Source organism: Pezoporus flaviventris, unplaced genomic scaffold (genome assembly GCF_033815535.1).
Source record: "Pezoporus flaviventris isolate CSIRO_AGI_PZ_B2104156 unplaced genomic scaffold, CSIRO_AGI_Pfla_v1 ptg000001l, whole genome shotgun sequence".
Taxonomy (NCBI): domain Eukaryota; kingdom Metazoa; phylum Chordata; class Aves; order Psittaciformes; family Psittacidae; genus Pezoporus; species Pezoporus flaviventris.
Window position 1 is genome coordinate 44,665,061 of NW_026892549.1, and position 18,226 is coordinate 44,683,286.

Sequence of the window (18,226 nt, forward strand, 5' to 3'; positions counted from 1 at the left end):
CTATTCACATGCATATCCAAATGAGTAAGCAGATGCTCCCTACTGTGCTTTGAAAAGGGCATCTTCCTGCTTTAAACACTTTTCACAGTTAAGAATCAGGAATTTTGGTGCCTACTTCCTCTATGGAAATATTTAAAACTCTAATATATTTATGATGTTTCCCTATGCAGTCCAGCATAAATATTTCCAGTGCGCTGTGACTCAGTACTTTTTTTGAAGTAGCAGAAATACAATGAAAAGCCTGTTTCTCATAGTATTTTGGCAGAAAACAACCCTGTGGGCTGATGTTGGCAACACCACAGTCTAAGAATAGGGCACTTTTTAGGCAGAAAGTTGTTGAATTTGGACATAAGCTAGGTTTGCCTAGGCGTAAAGAAGCCACTGTCTTCAGGAAAAGGAGTAATTTGGAAATGCTTATCCTACGAGGTAGATTGCATTAGTGTCTACCAAAATAATTATTTCCCGTGAGGGCTACTCATAATGAAGTAATCACAAAGAATATATTCCATTGTACGAGCGAGGTCACTGAGCAGCCCCCCTCCAACACTTCCTCAAAGGGACTCTCATTGTATGGAGTGCTCTATTCTAGTTTCAATTGTTCATAAACATGAGTAATGCTTCCTTCCAAGTTTGTGTAAATGGGAAGAACTGTAAATGGATGGTGCTTCACCATACATGTACCATGCTGGTAGCACCAGTACCATCTCTATAAAATGTAGCATCTGGGTGAGACAAACAGTAACACAACAATGGGGAGTGAAAGAGTTAAAGCTTTTAAAAATAGACCTGATCATGACAGTCTTAAACCTTATAATCTGAGCTGAGCCTGGGCTGTCCTGTTTCTGCTGAACCCAGTGGAGGTGGAAGTGTTTTCTCTAGCTAAGGCTTTACCCATAAATACAGGCTATGTAGATTGTTCTTTTACAGATAAAGGCAATGCAGACAATTCCCTGGAAACCCCAGCTACAGCATTCCCTTACTACGAGTAACATTTGCCAAGTGACTCAACTGTATACACAGCCAGTTTGATTTCATTCGTATTTCACCCCAGGGCTCTGGTTTCCTGATTATCCCTGCTGTCCACGTGCTGCTTTTGGCAGCAATGATGTTGGTCAATTATTTCTCTCCAAAAGGAAATGCTGGCACAGTTGGCAGACCAGCCAACTCCAGGCAGATTTTGTTGCATGTGTATCTCCTGGGCTTGAGCTCCTGCTGTATGTTAACTGCAGTTCCACCAGCTCCAGAAAGCCTTCCTCCTCCAGCAGCCCGCTACAGACCCTTGCAACTTGCAGTACCTGTGACAATTCCACCTTGCCCTCAGATATCAAAACACAGCCCTAGCAGGTACAAATGTTGTTATTGATGTTTAGGGATCTATGCAACTTCTCTGGACAACCTGTAGGCAGCCAGGTCTGGAAGTTGCCTTTTTGCACAAAGCTGAACTCTGAAATTGTCTGCTGAAGAATTCTAAGCTTTGATTTCATCTGAAGATTTGCTTGAAATATTCTTACAGTGCTTGTTCATACCTTTTGTTTTCAGCAGTATAAAGGAGATGGAAATAAATTCTCTCCACCTTAAAGAGATATTCATATACAAGACAACACTGCTTTGTTGCCATATCCTTCATGTCTTTACTGGTTATTTTCCAGCTTTCCCATACTCCCCTCCTTAGGAAGGGCAGACCACTGGCCTATCATTCAGTGCAGAATTGCAAGAGCTAGCCCAGTCCCTCCAGCTCCTGGCAGCAGCTCTAAAACAGGCTAAGAGCCAAGAATGATTTTTCCAGGATCTCTTTGCTCTACAAGTCCCAGGCATCAGGTCTCAGCTGAAGTAAACTAGAGCAATTTTGTCAAATGCAGTAGTAGTATGCAGGGGTCTTGCTCACCTTTTCTTCACAACAGAAACAAAAAACAGACAACACAGCTAAGAGAAATCATTCTGCCTCTAACCTTAATCTCAAAACTCTTTTATCACAGAGCCTTTAGCAGATACATGCTCACCTGTGGGCTTCATTTCAGGTGTTCCTACCTAAACATGTGACCCCTAATGAAGCAGCAGCCATATGTCATATTACAGGCAGCTGATAGATGGACTTAATCATGCAGCTTTGAGCCATTCCATCTTCACCCATTAAACCACCTGCCCTGGGACTTGTTCTAACAGCCCAAACCAGGAACTGGTACAGCCAGAAGAAATGGTTACAACTTTGAAACTTGGATGATATTTTTAACCTGAAAAGAGCCAGGAATGTACATGTGTGAACTCCTGCCTCTTTCCCAACAAACACTAATAAAGAGCTTCCAGCTATTGGCATTAAAAATAATCAGCCTTTAAGGAAAATGTTTCTTTCCCCAAACAGGGAAGGATTCCCTCAAGCTCTCTCTCAAATTTATATGTGTTTGATGGTAGCGCTTAGTCTTATATTAGTAACACATTTATGGGCTGCTATCTTGAGGGCTGGAAACAAGATTTCACATCTTTTCAAAAGAGAAATCTCCCTTTCCACTGTGACATGTCCTATTAAGCTCTGGCCCTGGAAGGTTTCTTCATACTACACATCAGTTGTAATATTTTAAGGTACAGAAAACCAACTGAAAGTTGCCTCTGAAGGAGTATGTTAACTTTCCCTTCTAAGTGTGATGGTTGTACTTGTGGAATGAAGGCATCTGGATTCACAGAAAGAAGGGTGTGGAAAGACTCACAACACAGTGAAAATTCATGGGTGTGCAAGGGAAATGACAACATAGGACAGAGGCTGTCAGAAAGCCGATCAGACCTTGAAAACTAAAGAGCACAGGGCTACTTGTAGTGGTCCCTAGCTCTGTCACTAACCTGAGGTATATCCTTGGGCATGTCTCTTCACCTTTCTGTGATTCCATTCCCCATGTGTAAAGTAGAGATAACAATATGTAACTTCAGATTGTGCCTTGGATGACAAATTCAACACAACTCTTTAGGGTTAGCTTACTAGACACAGTAGGAGTGAATATAAAAAGGATCGTTCATTGTCTCGCTAGTCAGAAAGAACTCTCCTCCCATTAGACTGAACTTCTCAGGAATAAGTGAATGATAGTATATTGTTGCAATTACTCTTCTTATGCATGTACATTTTTATTTGCCTGAGAACAGGAGTATGTGCTGGGAACAATTATACACTATATATAGTGTATATATACAAATATACACTATATACACTATAAGTATAGCACTATACAACTTCCAGTGATTGAAGGGAGTTCAGTCTAAACAATCTAAACAATCCACTTCTTAAATCACAACAAATTTGGAATCTCTTTCTTGACTTTATCAGCTGAGTGCTTGGCTCAGGATATGTGGGTCATTACTTCCTCATTCTTCAACATAAAGGCAAACCGGCAGCCTGCTTGGGATTTCTTTGGACTATTTTAAAGATCTCCAGATAATCTTCTGAGAAACCATACTAGATCATATCAACATTTCTCTAAAACTCAGCTCATAGCTCCTGTCAGTACTTGGTTTTCTAACAGTAGGCATGAAAAGCTCAAAAATGTCAAATACCTGGAGTGTTTATTTACATACTGTAATGAGTAAAAAGCCCATATTCTAGATTCTTGCGTACCCTGAAAACCCGTTCCTTTTATCTACTTCTCTTGGACTGCAATTTCAGCCATTTTGGGACGGGATGGAAACCTTTTTCCTAAACATGGCCAAATTGCATCTTTAGCTCTTTCAGTGCCCTCACAGTTCTAGCTCCACTGAATTTATAACATTAGTCTAGATTTCCAGTGCTGTGACAGCAAGCAGAGCCTGTCTGCCAGCATACACACAGACTGATCTCTGAATGGAAAATGAGATAAGAAGTGAATGGTGCCTCAATTAATGGTAATGCAGAACACCCTTGGGTAATGCTCAGGGTATAGAAGATACTTAGAAAGGTGGGAGAATAATGAAAAATTTAGAATGAGGGCGCACTGGGGGACAGTTTTAGGTTGTTCCTTTTTTCCCTAGCTAAACATTTTTGTGGTTTGTCCTAAGTGCAAGACAGCTTGCACTTAATATCTCCTTCCCCTACCCTTGTGATAACTTTGGCAACAGAAAAAGATCATACATGTGAAATGACAAAGTTGAATATCTCAGTGATTGGAAATGAACTGTTTACATTAGCGAAGAGCTGCAATTTGGAGAAGGAAAGAAGCCATACCCTCGGGAACACAGGGATGATTTGTACCCTTTTAAAATCCTAGAAAACCAAGAAGGGCAGATGAGCCAAGAGCTATTTTGGGGGTGGGAAGAAGGGCGGAATGCCCTTCCTTACTCCAGGGATCAAAAAAGAAACCATTAGGCAAAACTAAAATCATGACTGAAGGACCAGAGGCTCTGGAAAGGGAAATACTGGTACCATTGTTCATCAGCACAGAGAGAAACGATACCTCGTTGGTCCCCCCCAGAGCCATAGTGGATAATTTCTCAGTGTCCCCTCTCCCCTCTCCTCTATTCCACCAGCCCAGTCCCTGTTTGCAATAAATACCTTGGACTGTCCTTAGCACGGGAGACGCACATGAGGAGCAATAAGGGATGGAAGGGAATAAATGGGTTCACTGCCATGCTGAAGAGAATGCACACTGTTCACTGTTGTTAGTGACATTCCTAGAGTGGTCTCTTCCTACACAACTGTTTCCATAATCAGCTTTCCATCTGAATGGTGCCCCTTTGACAACATATGCCAGTAAAATGAACAGCAGTAGCACTCTGCAGTATACTCTGATAATTCTGTGATGAGGGGAGAATGTACTCTCTGTGCACTTTGAATCTGTACCCCAAATACAGAAAGGATCTGACAGCCAGGCTGCATAAATGTGCAGCAGGCTCAATAAACATTATGTAGGTTCAGTTACCTGAGCTAGAAGATGTGACAACAGTGGGTTTCAGTTCCAAGACAGTGCAGTTCAGCAAAAAGATACTGAATTTTGTAACTTTGTTGGGGGATTCTCACTTCAAATTAGACTGAGACTATTTCATTGATAACTGCAGGTATACACTCATATGACTCAAAAGGTTATATAAAAGCCACAAAAATGGGCTAAGAAAGAGAGAATCTAACTATATTTTTTTTTATTTTAAGTACAAGGCAATTCACAAACTTTTAGTATTTCTGGCAGTTTACACCAACTCGAAAACAAAAGAATATTATCAAAACTCCTAGGTTTCAAATGGATACACCAGCTAAGCTGCCCCTTCATTGCATATGAAATTTCTGACAAAACATAGCCTAAAGACCTCAGATACTAAGGGAAAAAGAAAAAGAGTTCATGGGTCTTCATTCCTTTCTGCAACAGCCCAGTTTCCTTGAAAGTCTTCCTCCTAAACACTCTCAGATAAATCACAGATAATGACAGACATCAATGCAGCTCAATATTTCTACTTTGGTGGACAAAAGTCAACAGTTACTAACGAGAGTTCCTCACAGTTATAAATGCCATTAACTGGCTCTCAGAATCCTGCTGTTTCAAGAGGAGAGGTGACATTGAGCTTGCAGGGCAAAGAGGAGTGAGCATTTACCAAGTGAGTCAAAGAGAAAAACTTTAAATAAGAAGACCTCTAACGAAAGCACTGATTGAGAAGTGTGTCTGCTCTATGCTGCCTTTATTTAGATGTCAATGGGATTACAGTTAAGCTCATTTACGACTTGGGATTTTTTTCAAAAGGGTAGGTATACCAGATCATTATTTCTTGCACTGTTTGGTCTGCATTTAGACAGCCAGCAGATATAGAAAAATGAAAATGAACAAACTGAGATTATCTACTGCCAAAATATGTCAGTGTTCCCAGGTTCTGGGAAGGCAGACAGAAGCAAGATGGCAGGCCAAGAGAAGAAGGTTTCTGCTCCTGGGAGTGGGGACAGATGGAGCTTCTTGAGCACGCAGCTTCCTGAGGGACCAGGTTTGGCCACCAGGAATTTAAAAACTGCTGTTTGCATCTACCGTGATGATGGGAACAGTATATATCTGTATGTATTCTCGGTAAAAAAGCAGCACTGCACCTCTAGGGAAGTCCATTTCTTACTGATAGAAGCAACCCTGCAGAGCCCCAAACACAAGCACGGATCTTGCAATACAGGGACAAGAGTCCCTGTTTTGAAATGATGGCTTCCACTGACTTTCAGGTGTTACTGAGCTTTGTAGAGGCAACATCCTAAAATCATCAAACAATTTAACTTCCTGTTCAAGCGTTGCCATTACAGTGGTTTCACTTGGCTGTGTATCATGTGCTGCGGAGGGAGGAGGAGAGAAGTTTTGTGAGCAACTGAGGGTGCAGCCTGGCCCCACAGGGAAGGAGGGCTGGTGGTACGGGGCCCTGGGAGACGTGACAGTGCCTGGAGGGGGTGGGGACAAAGCATTAGGCCCACCGTTAGCACCATGCTCTTGGGGATCGTCGTGGTGCTCTGCTTCATCCCCACTGCTGATGTAACAGGTAACAACCCCCCCCACCCCACCCCATTTCAAGCCTATCTGCTGATTTTCCTCATTGTGATGATCAGGGGAGAAAAGGACTAGAATAGCTTTGAATTGACTTGCAGAAATCATTCTGTGTTTGGATGAAAGGGAACAGAGAGAGTGTGCTGCTAAGACTGCATATGGAGCAAATTGATATTACTAAGAAGCTGATTTTTTTCCTGCCACAAGTATCCTTGCAAGATAGGATCCAAAAGATTTCTTTTAATTTGATTTGTCTTTAGATGCATTTGGGAATTGCATGCATAGATAGAGGAGCGTTTATTTCACCTTTCCCCAGCTTTACAGATTTTGCTCACAAGTGCCTACTCTTTAGGGGCAGGGAGGTTGAGCAGACCTGATGCCAGTGCCTCTCTTGGGTCACCCTCTCCACCACCCCCAAGTCTTATGTGCAAAGCTCCAGGGCCCACTATGGCCCAGCTTGGTGTGATGGGCTGCAGAGCTGAGCCCACCCACATCTTCGCAGAACTAGAAAATAAAAGGACCAAAAGCGGAGTTGCTTACTGAGCTCAAAAAATGGGAGGATGGGGATTGCTTTGTTTAGAAATTTATTGTTATTCACGAGATACCTTGCTTCTTTCTGAGAAGATCTTTAACAACATAAAATATCTATTTGTGATTTTGAAATCCTGAGTCTTAGTGAATCTTCTGAATCTTCAGTTGTGGTGGCTGAGGGTATTTTGCCTTGCCATTGTCTTGACGATGCAGTGTTCGTATGTTCAGAGTTAACAAGGCTTTCCAAGGGGTACATCAAAATGCAAAACAAGGCAAGAGATGATGGCTTTTGCTAGGATAATCTTGAGACAGACAATTTTTTAAACCACTGGCCTACGAACTGTTATTATTGGGTGCTCTCCAAATATCGGTGTCTTGTATTTTACAGGGAAGTTACAGATAGGAACAAAAATCTGTTTTCCAGCATAAAACTTTTCACATATAGAGCATCTTTAAAGGTTTGCTTTTCCTGATATGAGAGATACAATTGAATCTGGTTTTTCCTTATTTCTCCCTTACTGTTCTATAATTCTTTTCCTCAGTGAAGACATTGTAATTTGCATGACACCATGATCTACATTTCTTTAAGAGTTCATAGGCTTTTTGTTTCTTCTTCTTTTCCCATGTTTATAATTCTGTGTTTGCAACATTCTAATTATTTCCACAATGGGCCCCTGGTTGTCAGAAAAGAAACTGATTCCAGGAAGGAACAAGTATCAGCAATGAGTTAAACAGTTCGACCTTTCTCACTTTTTGTTGGCTAAATAATTACCTTGCTAGAGCCTGTAAGAGAGGCAGGTATATGTAGTTGCCTGTCCCATGAATTTTGTGCAATTAGTAGTGTCAGTGGCTTCCCACTGCAGTGTATCACGAATTACCTCATTGTTTTTCTGACCGCATAACCTTCTGGCTTATGGTCTCTGGGTGTTAAAATCAACCTCTAACCCACTAGGGTTACCAGCATGCAGAAGATCTATGAGGTGAGGTGAGCCAAGACTAAGGTGACATCAACCAATTCTTGTTTAAAAAAAACAAAATCACAAACTGACAAGAACCCCCCTGTGTTCACACTGGGTTTTTCTTGTCAGTTTGCAACAAGTGTCAACTGGGCTTTGTGTAGTAGTATGTTTCCTGCAGTACTCACACCTGTGTAAGAAAGATCAGCAGAAAACAAGTCTATAACGGCTACAAGGGGAAGCTCCCTCCAGCTGCACATTATACACATAGCTGGGCGACCAAAAAGCAAAGCAACAGGGAAAGACCCACATGCCTGGGAAAGAGAAGTTAAAGTAATTGCTCAACAGACCACCAGCAGCAGAACTGGAATACCTTTTTTATAGCACAGCTGTGCAACTTTCTGTTTGTGGATTAAATAACCTCCTTTCAGGTTTTCACCTACCACCCCAGCAACTTATCTGGGCCATTTTTTTTACTTTACTTATAGAAATCCCAACTTCTCACAGATTCCTTGCTCTGGCAAAAAGCTCCTTGAAGTCAATTGGCATGGAAAAGAAAGAAAGGAGAGTACAAAATATTTTTAGCAGAATATTTTTTCCAATAGCTGATGATGATTCACGGAAAGTTCTGGAAAAAAAACCCTCAAAATAGTTATTTTCCATACTTTGTCGACTCTATTTCACTTTCTTGGCAAATAAAAAAGGAAGAAAAAAAGTCAATGAAGTTTTGGTTGTATCAGGGGTCCATGATTAAGGAGTTAGAATTTTATGGATATTATCCACGGATGGCACTTTTTTTTCATGATGCAAAACCTCCTCACGTGTCCGGCATGGCAAATGAGGTATAAAAATTCTTAGCAAACCTTTTGAGATCTCACATACCATTGCATACAAATCGTACGATCCTGGGAAACTTGTAGCCTCTGTACACTGACTTAAATGATTTTACAGTTTTAGACTTCACAGCTTTTTGAAACTGACAATGATTTTTCATAAGTGCCATCATCTTTACTGGGTAAGGCCAAGATACAGATATTTATTACTATGCAGCATGACTGAACACAGCTCTGGAAATGGCGATCATAGCCCTGTTTAGGGGAAAGCATACACCAATGGAAACACATACTAAATGTTTTAGAGTTTCACCATTCCATTTTAATAAACCCAAAGTGACACTTACAAGAAAAAGTACGTAGGCAAAAGCAGTCTCAGCCCATCTTTGCTCAGAATGGTCCAGATACAACTAAGAATATAATCAATTCCTATTCAGATCACAAGTGAAGTAAGGGATGTCTGGTCTTACTTTGTCTTATCCATGAAACTAATACACATTTTGGCATGATTTACTTTCTCCAATTCAAAAAACCCAAGCCTGGAGGAGGAAGCAGGCCGGTCTAACACTCCTGTGTGGGGTAAGCCTGCCTTGCCCCTGCTGGCATTGCAGCCCAACTGATTCCTGTGCTACTAATTAGTTCCTACAAATGAAAACCAAAAGATCTTCCTCAATTTAGACTTGAACTAGTAGAGCCACTTTGTGAAAACAGATTTGAGTGCTTAGCTTAAATCATGTAGGAGAAGTCTTCATTTAAAGTCTTCACAATCACACTTTTTCCCAGTGCTGAGCCATGCTGCATCCCAACATCAGCAGCATGGGGACAGGTTATCAACACACAGCCTGCACGTCAAGGCAAACAGACCAGACCAAAACCCCAAGAGGTGGAAATAAGTTGAAAGAACTTACTATTTTAGGTAGGTGTACCAAAAGAGACTGGTTGCAAATTAGCACAGTATTATGACAGGGACATAAATAGCCCAAAACTGTAGCCAAATCGTGAATCTCAAGGCATGAAGCTAGGTACTAAACATCAGGATTCCACATTAGCTGACAACAGCAAAAGGTGGCGGGAAGTTGTTGAGGTCTGCAGATGAGTCTAAAATAACTTTTGAAGGTGGTCCCTCAGGGATGAGATTTTAGTGCTCTTTGTCCTTCCTTTGGCCATAGTGAAAATCTGAACAGGCTCAGCAATAAACATCCATTAGTTTTCTATAAGTATTTGCAGCAAAAAACAGGCAAGCATTTTTCTGAAGTATAACGCTTCTGCAAGCCTCTGTTCCAGGATGCCTGTTCTGGTTGTAAACTCTGTCACAGGGATTGCATACACCTTTAGAAGAGACCTTTTCTGTCTCAGTCAGGGTTGTACTGGTGGGCACTATTGCAGTGCAAATCAGAATAAATGTCTCGAGCGAGATGTGTAGAATTCTGCTGTGCTAAAGGTAGAACAGTTCTATTGCAGACAAGTACATTGCCACTTAGGCCAAAGATCAATTTTCTGGCCAACAAAAATATGATGAAATACCTTGTCTAAAGGGGTGGAATCCAAACCTCCCCCTCTTTACACATGCCTTATAAGCCCATGTGAGAGCTTTTGTTGGAAAATGCTGAATCGATGAAACTGAAATGTTTTGTTGAAATGTCTTCGTTTCAGTGAAAATTCACCACAGGCAGCAGCTCAAGTAGAAACCTGCCTTGTCTGTTATTACTCAGTTACTGCTCAGTTCCGGGACTCCATGATCTGTGCTTTTTTCTGCTGGAAAGCCTGGAAATACTCATCCTTCATCAAAATAAGAAGTTTCATAGTGTTTGGGTTCCCTGCAAGCATGGGAGTTCAGAGCTGCAATGAGCCCTGCTCAGCCCCACATACTAACTATGTTGAACAAAGAAACACAAGGAAATTAGACCACAGTCTTTCTTTGATAAATCTGCGGCAGTAGAGCATTCCCTGTCTCATGGCTTCCTGATCTCATGAGCAGAAAAGGATGTTAAACAAGACTTTCAGTGAGAAAATGAGCAACTTCAGCAGTTTCATGGGTTGGGCTGATAACTAGAGAACCTGCTAGCAGTGGGTTGTTTTTACTGCCCACACCCTATCACTAGTCTTGGCCATCTCATGCAGCTCTGTGTTTACTTTACTCCCTGGATCACATTCATCCCAAAGGAGTATCCTGTGCAAAAGGCCAGGGTACTCCATCTTCTTCTGTGGGTATAAACACACTAAATGTAGCTTTCTGGTCCTAAATATTGTTAAACATGGTGAAATACTTGTTTTCTGGGCATTCTGGATCTGGCCTCTGTCCCATTCATTTCCCTTACTAGCCTTTTCTGAAGTCTCATCACCTGGATTAATTAGAAAGAATATAGTTTTTGCAGCAGATTTTCAGGACAAGAGATAGAATTGTAATTCTCACAACCACAGCAATTCTCAGGGATCTATAAAAGGCTACTAAGACCTCATGTGAGTCGAGCTTGCATGAAGAGTTGCATAATCATATACACACACAAAAGGGCTGTCTTTTGTTCTGGCAAGTTCCTAGCCTGAAAGCCAGAACTCCTGTCCTCTTACTTACAGGTCACCATTTGTGACCACCTTGTCACCAAAAGCTGGGCCTTCTTTGTACAGGACGATTTTTCTTGAAAGAAGTTGTCTTTCTGCATAGTCCTTGCAGTGTTTCATTGTTTGGCAGGTAGTAGCACAGAGGTCTCTATGTCAGAAAACATTTCCTGTTTATGTATTAGTCTGGTCAATTCAAATTGAATTATACCTTCATGCGATGCTTTTCTGCAGGCCATTCAAATGCTAAGTGCCAATGCAGCATCAAATTAGTCAGCTCCTGAGTCCTTTGAGAGATTAAGAATCTACTACAGCTGCTAGCTAGAGAAATGACTTATTTTACATTAAAATGACAGCAGTTCATGCTTTCAGTGCTCATTGTCCAAGGTCCAAACCTTTGAAATGGTTCAGCAAATCCACCTGCAAACTCTTCAAGTCTGTCATATGATTAAAAAGCAAATGTATAAATAATATTCTCTTATCTGACTGCTAAACTCAGCATTTAATTCACAGCATTTTCACTCCATAATGTCTCCTGGGAAAATGCCTGCTAAGGAAAGGGTAGACTAAGGTGGCCTTATAAGTATACACATGCACACACATTGCAGAGTAGCCTTCTGAGCCCTGATGCTAAGTATTTATCACATGGGCCACTTTCTGTACCAGTGTTCTGTTTCTGAAGAAAAACACTCTTGGCTTCACACTTTCCCCTAGTGACTATGTAGTTATTTATTTAAAGGGGAATTGCAGCAATAAGTGCTCCTGTGAGAAACTGCTTCTGCAGCTTGGTGGTTATGTACCCTGGTAGGAAGTGTCAGCAAAGGAGATGAGTTGTGGAGAAGAGTTGCATGGGAGGATGTGTGGCTCTGAAGTGTTTCTGTATCTCATGCAGTATTTTATAAATAAGTGTTTTTCTCACTTTCTCCTCTCTCTTCCAGAAAACAAGATTTTAGTAGATCAGAGTCCTTTGCTCACTGTAGCTCACAAAAACGCAAGTCTAGTCTGCAATTACACATACAATGGAACGGGGAAGGAGTTTCGAGCTTCACTGCACAAAGGAACAGACAGAGCGGTTGAAGTTTGCTTTATTTTATGGAACGCAACCAAAATTAGCAGCAATTCAAATAAAGAATTCAACTGTGAGGGGATTCATGATAAAGACAAAGTCATCTTCAATCTCTGGAATATGAGTGTCAACCAAACTGACATTTACTTCTGCAAAATTGAGGCCATGTATCCACCCCCGTATGTCTACAATGAGAAGAGTAATGGCACGGTCATTCATGTGAAAGGTAAGCTGAGAACTCTCTGTAGGCCAGTATCCTCCCTATACACACTCTCTACATGATGGCTTAATGCAGTTAGTTTCCTTTAAAAAAAAATAAGTTGGGTTGCGTGGTAAAACTACATCACTGCTCCAGATGTCCTGAAGAAGGTGATGATTAATACAAATAATTCATTGGAACAAGGAGTAAATAAGCAAAGATTGAGGGGGTTGCTTTCACGTACCTAAAGTTTTCTTTGTTCTTTTCCCTGAAGAGACACCCATGCAAATACGAGAGCCTCAGTCTGCAATTCCTTTGTGGACTATGGTGGCAGTGACTGGAGTTCTTGCTTTCTACAGTATGCTGATAACCGCAGCTTTTGTTAACTACTGGGTAAGAAACTACTATTTTCCTTTGCTCTATGTGCTCTTTGTCCTAGTTCATTTTTTAGTCTATACTTGCTGTGCTTACCACAAACTCACTGATACCCCTCACCTCAGGATCACAGTGCTTCTTCATCCCCGCTACACCCCAAAAGAGGTGAAACACCAGATGCTGTTCAGGTGGGCAGTCAGGCCTCTGCAGTAGAGGGCTAAAGCAAATAGTACTGCCGCAGTGCTGCGAGTGCCCAGCACACTAGAAATACTGTGACACAGTCTCTAGCTCTGCCAATTGTCTGTGTCAAGGAAATCCGGCACTACAAGCATTCCTGGAAAACCCCTTTGAGCCTAGACTGAGAGAAGGAGCGCACCTACAGTAAAACTATCTTAGTGAATGCTCAGTTAGCCGAAGGCCATCTGCACCGATGCCTTGTGCCTATCCACCAATTCCCTCAAGTACGTGATATTTCTAGCAGCTTGGCTGCAAGCAAATAGGAGCACTGTGATCTCAGTAGTCCCTTGTCTGCCACTGTACATTAATGCTAAAAAAGCTGAGAGTCTTATGGCTCATTATTTTTGCTTTCTAATCTCTCTGGAGAGTTGGCTGGCCAAGGCCACATCCAGTTCTGCCTGGTGGAGTACAGAGAGAGTGAGGTGTGATGGAGAGGCAGCAGGAGGACATCTTCCTAGACAAGTCTTAGGACTGTGATCTCCCAGAGCTGATTTACACTAGTTACTCCATGTGGAAAAGACTTCAACAATGATCATAGACAGCTGTGTTCCTTGCATTCTGCCCTTGTCCTGTATCTTTGTCATTAAATAGCAATTATCAGTACATTAGGAGGTAGCCTGTAAAAAGAGCCCAGAGTCCCTGAGAGGTTCAATGTGTGTATACAGAAAGCCACTCTCACTGCTGGTTGAATATTGAGATCTGTTAAGCATTTCACAAAAATATGCTTGTTCAATATATAATTATTTCTGATGGAAAACATCAAATGGGGCATTGCCATAGGAAGATGCAGAGGCAGGTCCTTCTTTGTGCCCTACTGTGGAGGCTGACTCCTAGGAGAGTTGAGAGGATTACAGCAAACAGCTGATGGCATTATGATGCTGTGCTACAGTGGCTGTGCCTGATGAGACACTGTGGATTCAAATCCATCATTTACAATCTGAACCATTTTCTCTGCTATATTCATTTGGTACCTAATGGCTACACACTTTGCTACTAACATGTCTGCCCCCAGCAAGAGTGGCAAGGCTGCACTGTGATGTGTGCCATTCACTACATCAGGTTTTACCTGCTGTTATCTCTGCTGGAGATATTCTCCTGATAATATGTACTCAGAGCATGGATATATTTAGCGTGTTGCTGAGTATAAATACAGCTGCCTAGAAGACATTGTGAAAAAAAAACTCCTAAAATATGATACTTGACAGCCACAGCAAGCCTGTTTCACCTGAGTTCCTGAAAGCAGCTAAAGATTCCTCCATTTACATAACAGTTCTGCCTTCCCTGGAGGAAAAGGCTGCTTTCCTCTCCAGAAGCATCAGTCTTTGATCCTGTGACAGTCCAGCATTCATTCATGCTAGCAAAATGTCTTTCTCCCAAGCAAAATTGCCTTTTAGGTGAATTAATAATCATATATTATGGAGTTGAACACATGCAAGTAAAGCTTTTGTATCTACTGATATATATACACCACCTGCATTGCATGACTTAAACAGCATGTAACTTACAGTGAACACCTTGCATATATGTATATATGATTAATATAAAAAAGCTTAAAATGTTTCCTAGTAACTGCCCTACTCTATATGTACAGCATAACTCAGCCACCAGATTTTCTAATACAAAGCTCCTCCAATTCTGCAGCATCACAAGCATATTGCAGCATATGCAAATATTTATGTACCTAAGAAGGAAACGTCAGTATAAGGGAGATTTACAAAAGAAGGTATAATCAGTATTGACAAAAAAGCAAGGAAGCACTTTACCTAGCCCCTGATCAATAAAGCCTTCAGCTACACAGAAACACCAACCATATGCACAGCCTGCAGAAGTCAGAGGCTCAACTGCTGCTGTAGCCACAAACTTCCTCTACGATTACAGGCAAATTATTTCACCTGTCTTCTGCTGCTTGCATTTCTGAGACAGATGATGCCTCCCTTGTCTCACAGGGACATTATAAAGCAGGAATTCAACAGTGGAAATGAGATTTTTGAGGCTCAGATAGTGATACAAATAGAAGATTAACATCAGCTTTGATTCTTTTGCACCTCAAAGGAAGGCTTAGAACAATAAAGGCATTGTATGATACTTCTGTAAATGGTAGGCAAACCATGATACACATATCCTAGGCTGATTTTTCCTTCTTCTTTTTGAGTTAAGCTGATATCTTTTTTCCTCCTAATAAAGGAGGACAGCCTTCACTGTTCAGGCTGCATTGCTTCTGCTGAGTCACTTCACAGCTGAGAATTGGTGGTGAGAGGCACCAGCTTGTATCCTTGGAAAACTAACTGTAAATCTCTTGGCAGATAAGCTGGAGACGTACATTCAGGTTGGGCAAACTCCATAGATTATTTTATGAGAATGTGTGTTCCAATCTTTCTGTAAATGCCCTTAAACCTGAGGCTGCCTAATAAGTATGTCTGCTTCCCTGAATCAGGAACTAAGGTCAGAACTGTCCGTAGTTAATATGAGAGTTGGGTGAGACGATTTGTTAATTCAAAGAAGGAAAAATTAATTAAATCCATTACTAACTTCTCTCAGGTCTTCTTAATATTCAACCCCCCTCTGTTCAAAGGACCCCTGTTCCCCTTCTTCATTTCCCTTCTCAAGTGCTCACCCCAGGCGGGACAGACTAATTGCAGAAATGTTTTCACACTTCTCTTCACCCTTTTCCCACAGCAGAAATCTAAAAAGAACCTGTACCATCAGAGTGACTACATGAACATGACTCCCCGGCACCCACCATACCAGAAGAACAAGGGTTACCCGTCCTATGCACCAACACGAGACTACACTGCATATCGGTCCTGGCAGCCGTGATGATACTCATCAGCTGACCTACTAGTGGCCTTGGGTGCTTCTAGGCAGTCACTTGCTCTTGGACATGGAAGGACAGCCTCTCATTTTCTCATCATGTTTGTTGTTATTGATCATGGATAACTACATCACAGCAAGTATTGGCTAAACTTTGATATAATATACTAAAAGAAAACCAAACAAACATAAAACCAAGGGGGAAGTTAAAAGGACTGTTTTCCATGATGGCTGAAAATGGGATACAACTTGTGATGAGGGTTGTCAGTGGGTAAGACAGAAAGATGGAATCAGAACTCAGAGCTGGTCTGCTCCTAACACTTGTGGTTTTGCCTAGCTATTAGGAGACCCAGAACATCTGACCTTTCCCAATAACTGCAGCGTTAGACTTAACTCTTAGTTTCCTTTCCTGTATGTCTAATCCTCAGACACCCTTGTTAAATATGGCAAAATGCAAAAAAAAAAAAAGTATTTTCTTCCCTACAAGACCAGGGCACAGTCTGAACTTCAAAACACATGCTTGAAAGAAATACTGAAAAGTCAGCCAAGGTATTAGGCTGTGGCACAAATGGGCTGCCAGGACAAATCAAGCTGATAGAAAACTACTAAACCTTCAATATGTGACCCCTTAGGTTGGATACTTTGCTATAAGGCCATTTGAAGTCATGGCCAAGCAAATCCACAGAGTGAGAAAGTAATCAACCTAGAGACAAAATAAAGACAATCAGGAGAGGAAGAAAGATCTGTCGTCATCATGAAGAACCCCATTTCTGTTTTGTTTGCCTCCTACAGCGAGGGAACAGAAAGTTGTATGGGAAGCATTAGAAAACACAGAGGTCAGATTTGGAGGAGAGCTTTACCTCCTTTTTTAGTTTTTGTTTCTATCCAGAAGGCATTCTGCCGAGTCCTCCTGAAAACGCGTGCACATCTTCCAGCACCTAGGCCGTACCAGGCGGGAGCTCTTCTGAAAATCTGGGTCCAGACATGAGCAACTAATGATCACTTGAATTTTTTTCCTATAAGCACCCAAGGTTTTGGGTTGTGAGAGGGTACTTCATTCCCACCATTGTGAATCAGGAATGCAAGCGCTCAGCCACCTGCAGGAACTGCTCTAGGCTCTTCAAGGAACTTTTTGTTGACTGGAGGTTACCTTTCTGTCTAAAGACGTTCTTCAGGAATGCTCCATGCTGGATTATGACAAAGTTTTCAGCAAAATCTGCTTCATCCTTTCAATTAAGCATGTTTACATTAATAAGACATCCTAAATTGTAATTGGGATTGTCTTGGCATAACATCCATTTTCACACTGAGGAGTTGAGGTTTATTTTACAGTGACTAATATATATATAATTAAATAAAAAATAAATCAGATTTCCATCTTGAAATAAAATTAGGATTGTGCAACATTCCTCCAAATTGGGTTAAGCAGATTCTTTCCCTCTTTGGAGGGACATTACAAAAGAAGAGATGTGGAAGTGTGGCAATAATCTGCTTGTATCGCCACAAACCATGTTATTGGAGGGTGCTACGCCACTTCTATGCAGCAGTGACTTGCCTGAGCACCCACTGCCGTGAGGCAGCGCTGTGTGTTTGGTATAGGACTGTGGTCTTGGACCCAGCAGGCCCTGAGAGCACTCCTCTGGGTCAGTTCAGCAAACCCAAAAGGTTATGATTATGTTTCTTCTCCTTGCCCCTCACCACATGCACAAACCCTCCAAGACTGACATTTTTTTCACATAAACTTTTTACCCTCTCTTCCTGAAAAGCCCCTTACTGTGCCTTTGTACCACAGCTGAGGCAGCAAGGTGCAGGTGCAGAGGGCAGAGGGGAACGAGCCAGACAGGACCCATGGCAATCCCTGCATGGTCCCATCTTGGCTGATCTTGCACTGACTGGGGGAATGCTAATGCCTTGCCACCTTCCTCCTCACTTGGAGGAGAGATGTGGATGATCCATGTTCCAGCGGCATCCAGCCACTTCTGGTAGAAAGCAGCAGGCTTTGTGCAGTCCTCTGACAGGGTAAGGCACTGTTTCATCAGTCTCCATGCCATCTACCAGTGTTGTCATTGTATAACCCAACGTTAACAACTGCTCTGATTACAATGCACTGTGAAAAATCACATCTTCTAGTGCAAATATAAGGTGAGATGGCAAATGTGTACCAAAAGCATAAAACAGAGCAAATATTCTCTATTTAAACTTCATGT

At 41.7% G+C, this 18,226-nt stretch overlaps 1 protein-coding gene across 2 annotated transcripts; it reads left to right on the plus strand.

Annotated features, from left to right (window-relative positions):
• Nucleotides 1-6,253: 6,253 nt before the first annotated feature.
• CD28 (CD28 molecule) lies at nt 6,254-17,425 on the plus strand. Of its 2 annotated transcripts, none has more exons than XM_061454861.1 (4): nt 6,254-6,450; nt 12,270-12,623; nt 12,871-12,989; nt 15,885-17,425. In XM_061454861.1, the coding sequence occupies exons 1-4, from the start codon at nt 6,396-6,398 to the stop codon at nt 16,023-16,025; spliced, it is 669 nt and encodes a 222-aa protein (XP_061310845.1). In that variant the 5' UTR covers nt 6,254-6,395; the 3' UTR covers nt 16,026-17,425. The 2 variants fall into 2 exon arrangements, with proteins under 2 accessions (XP_061310845.1, XP_061310854.1); XM_061454870.1 differs by having other exon boundaries at nt 15,888-17,425.
• The last annotated feature ends 801 nt before the right edge of the window (nt 17,426-18,226 follow it).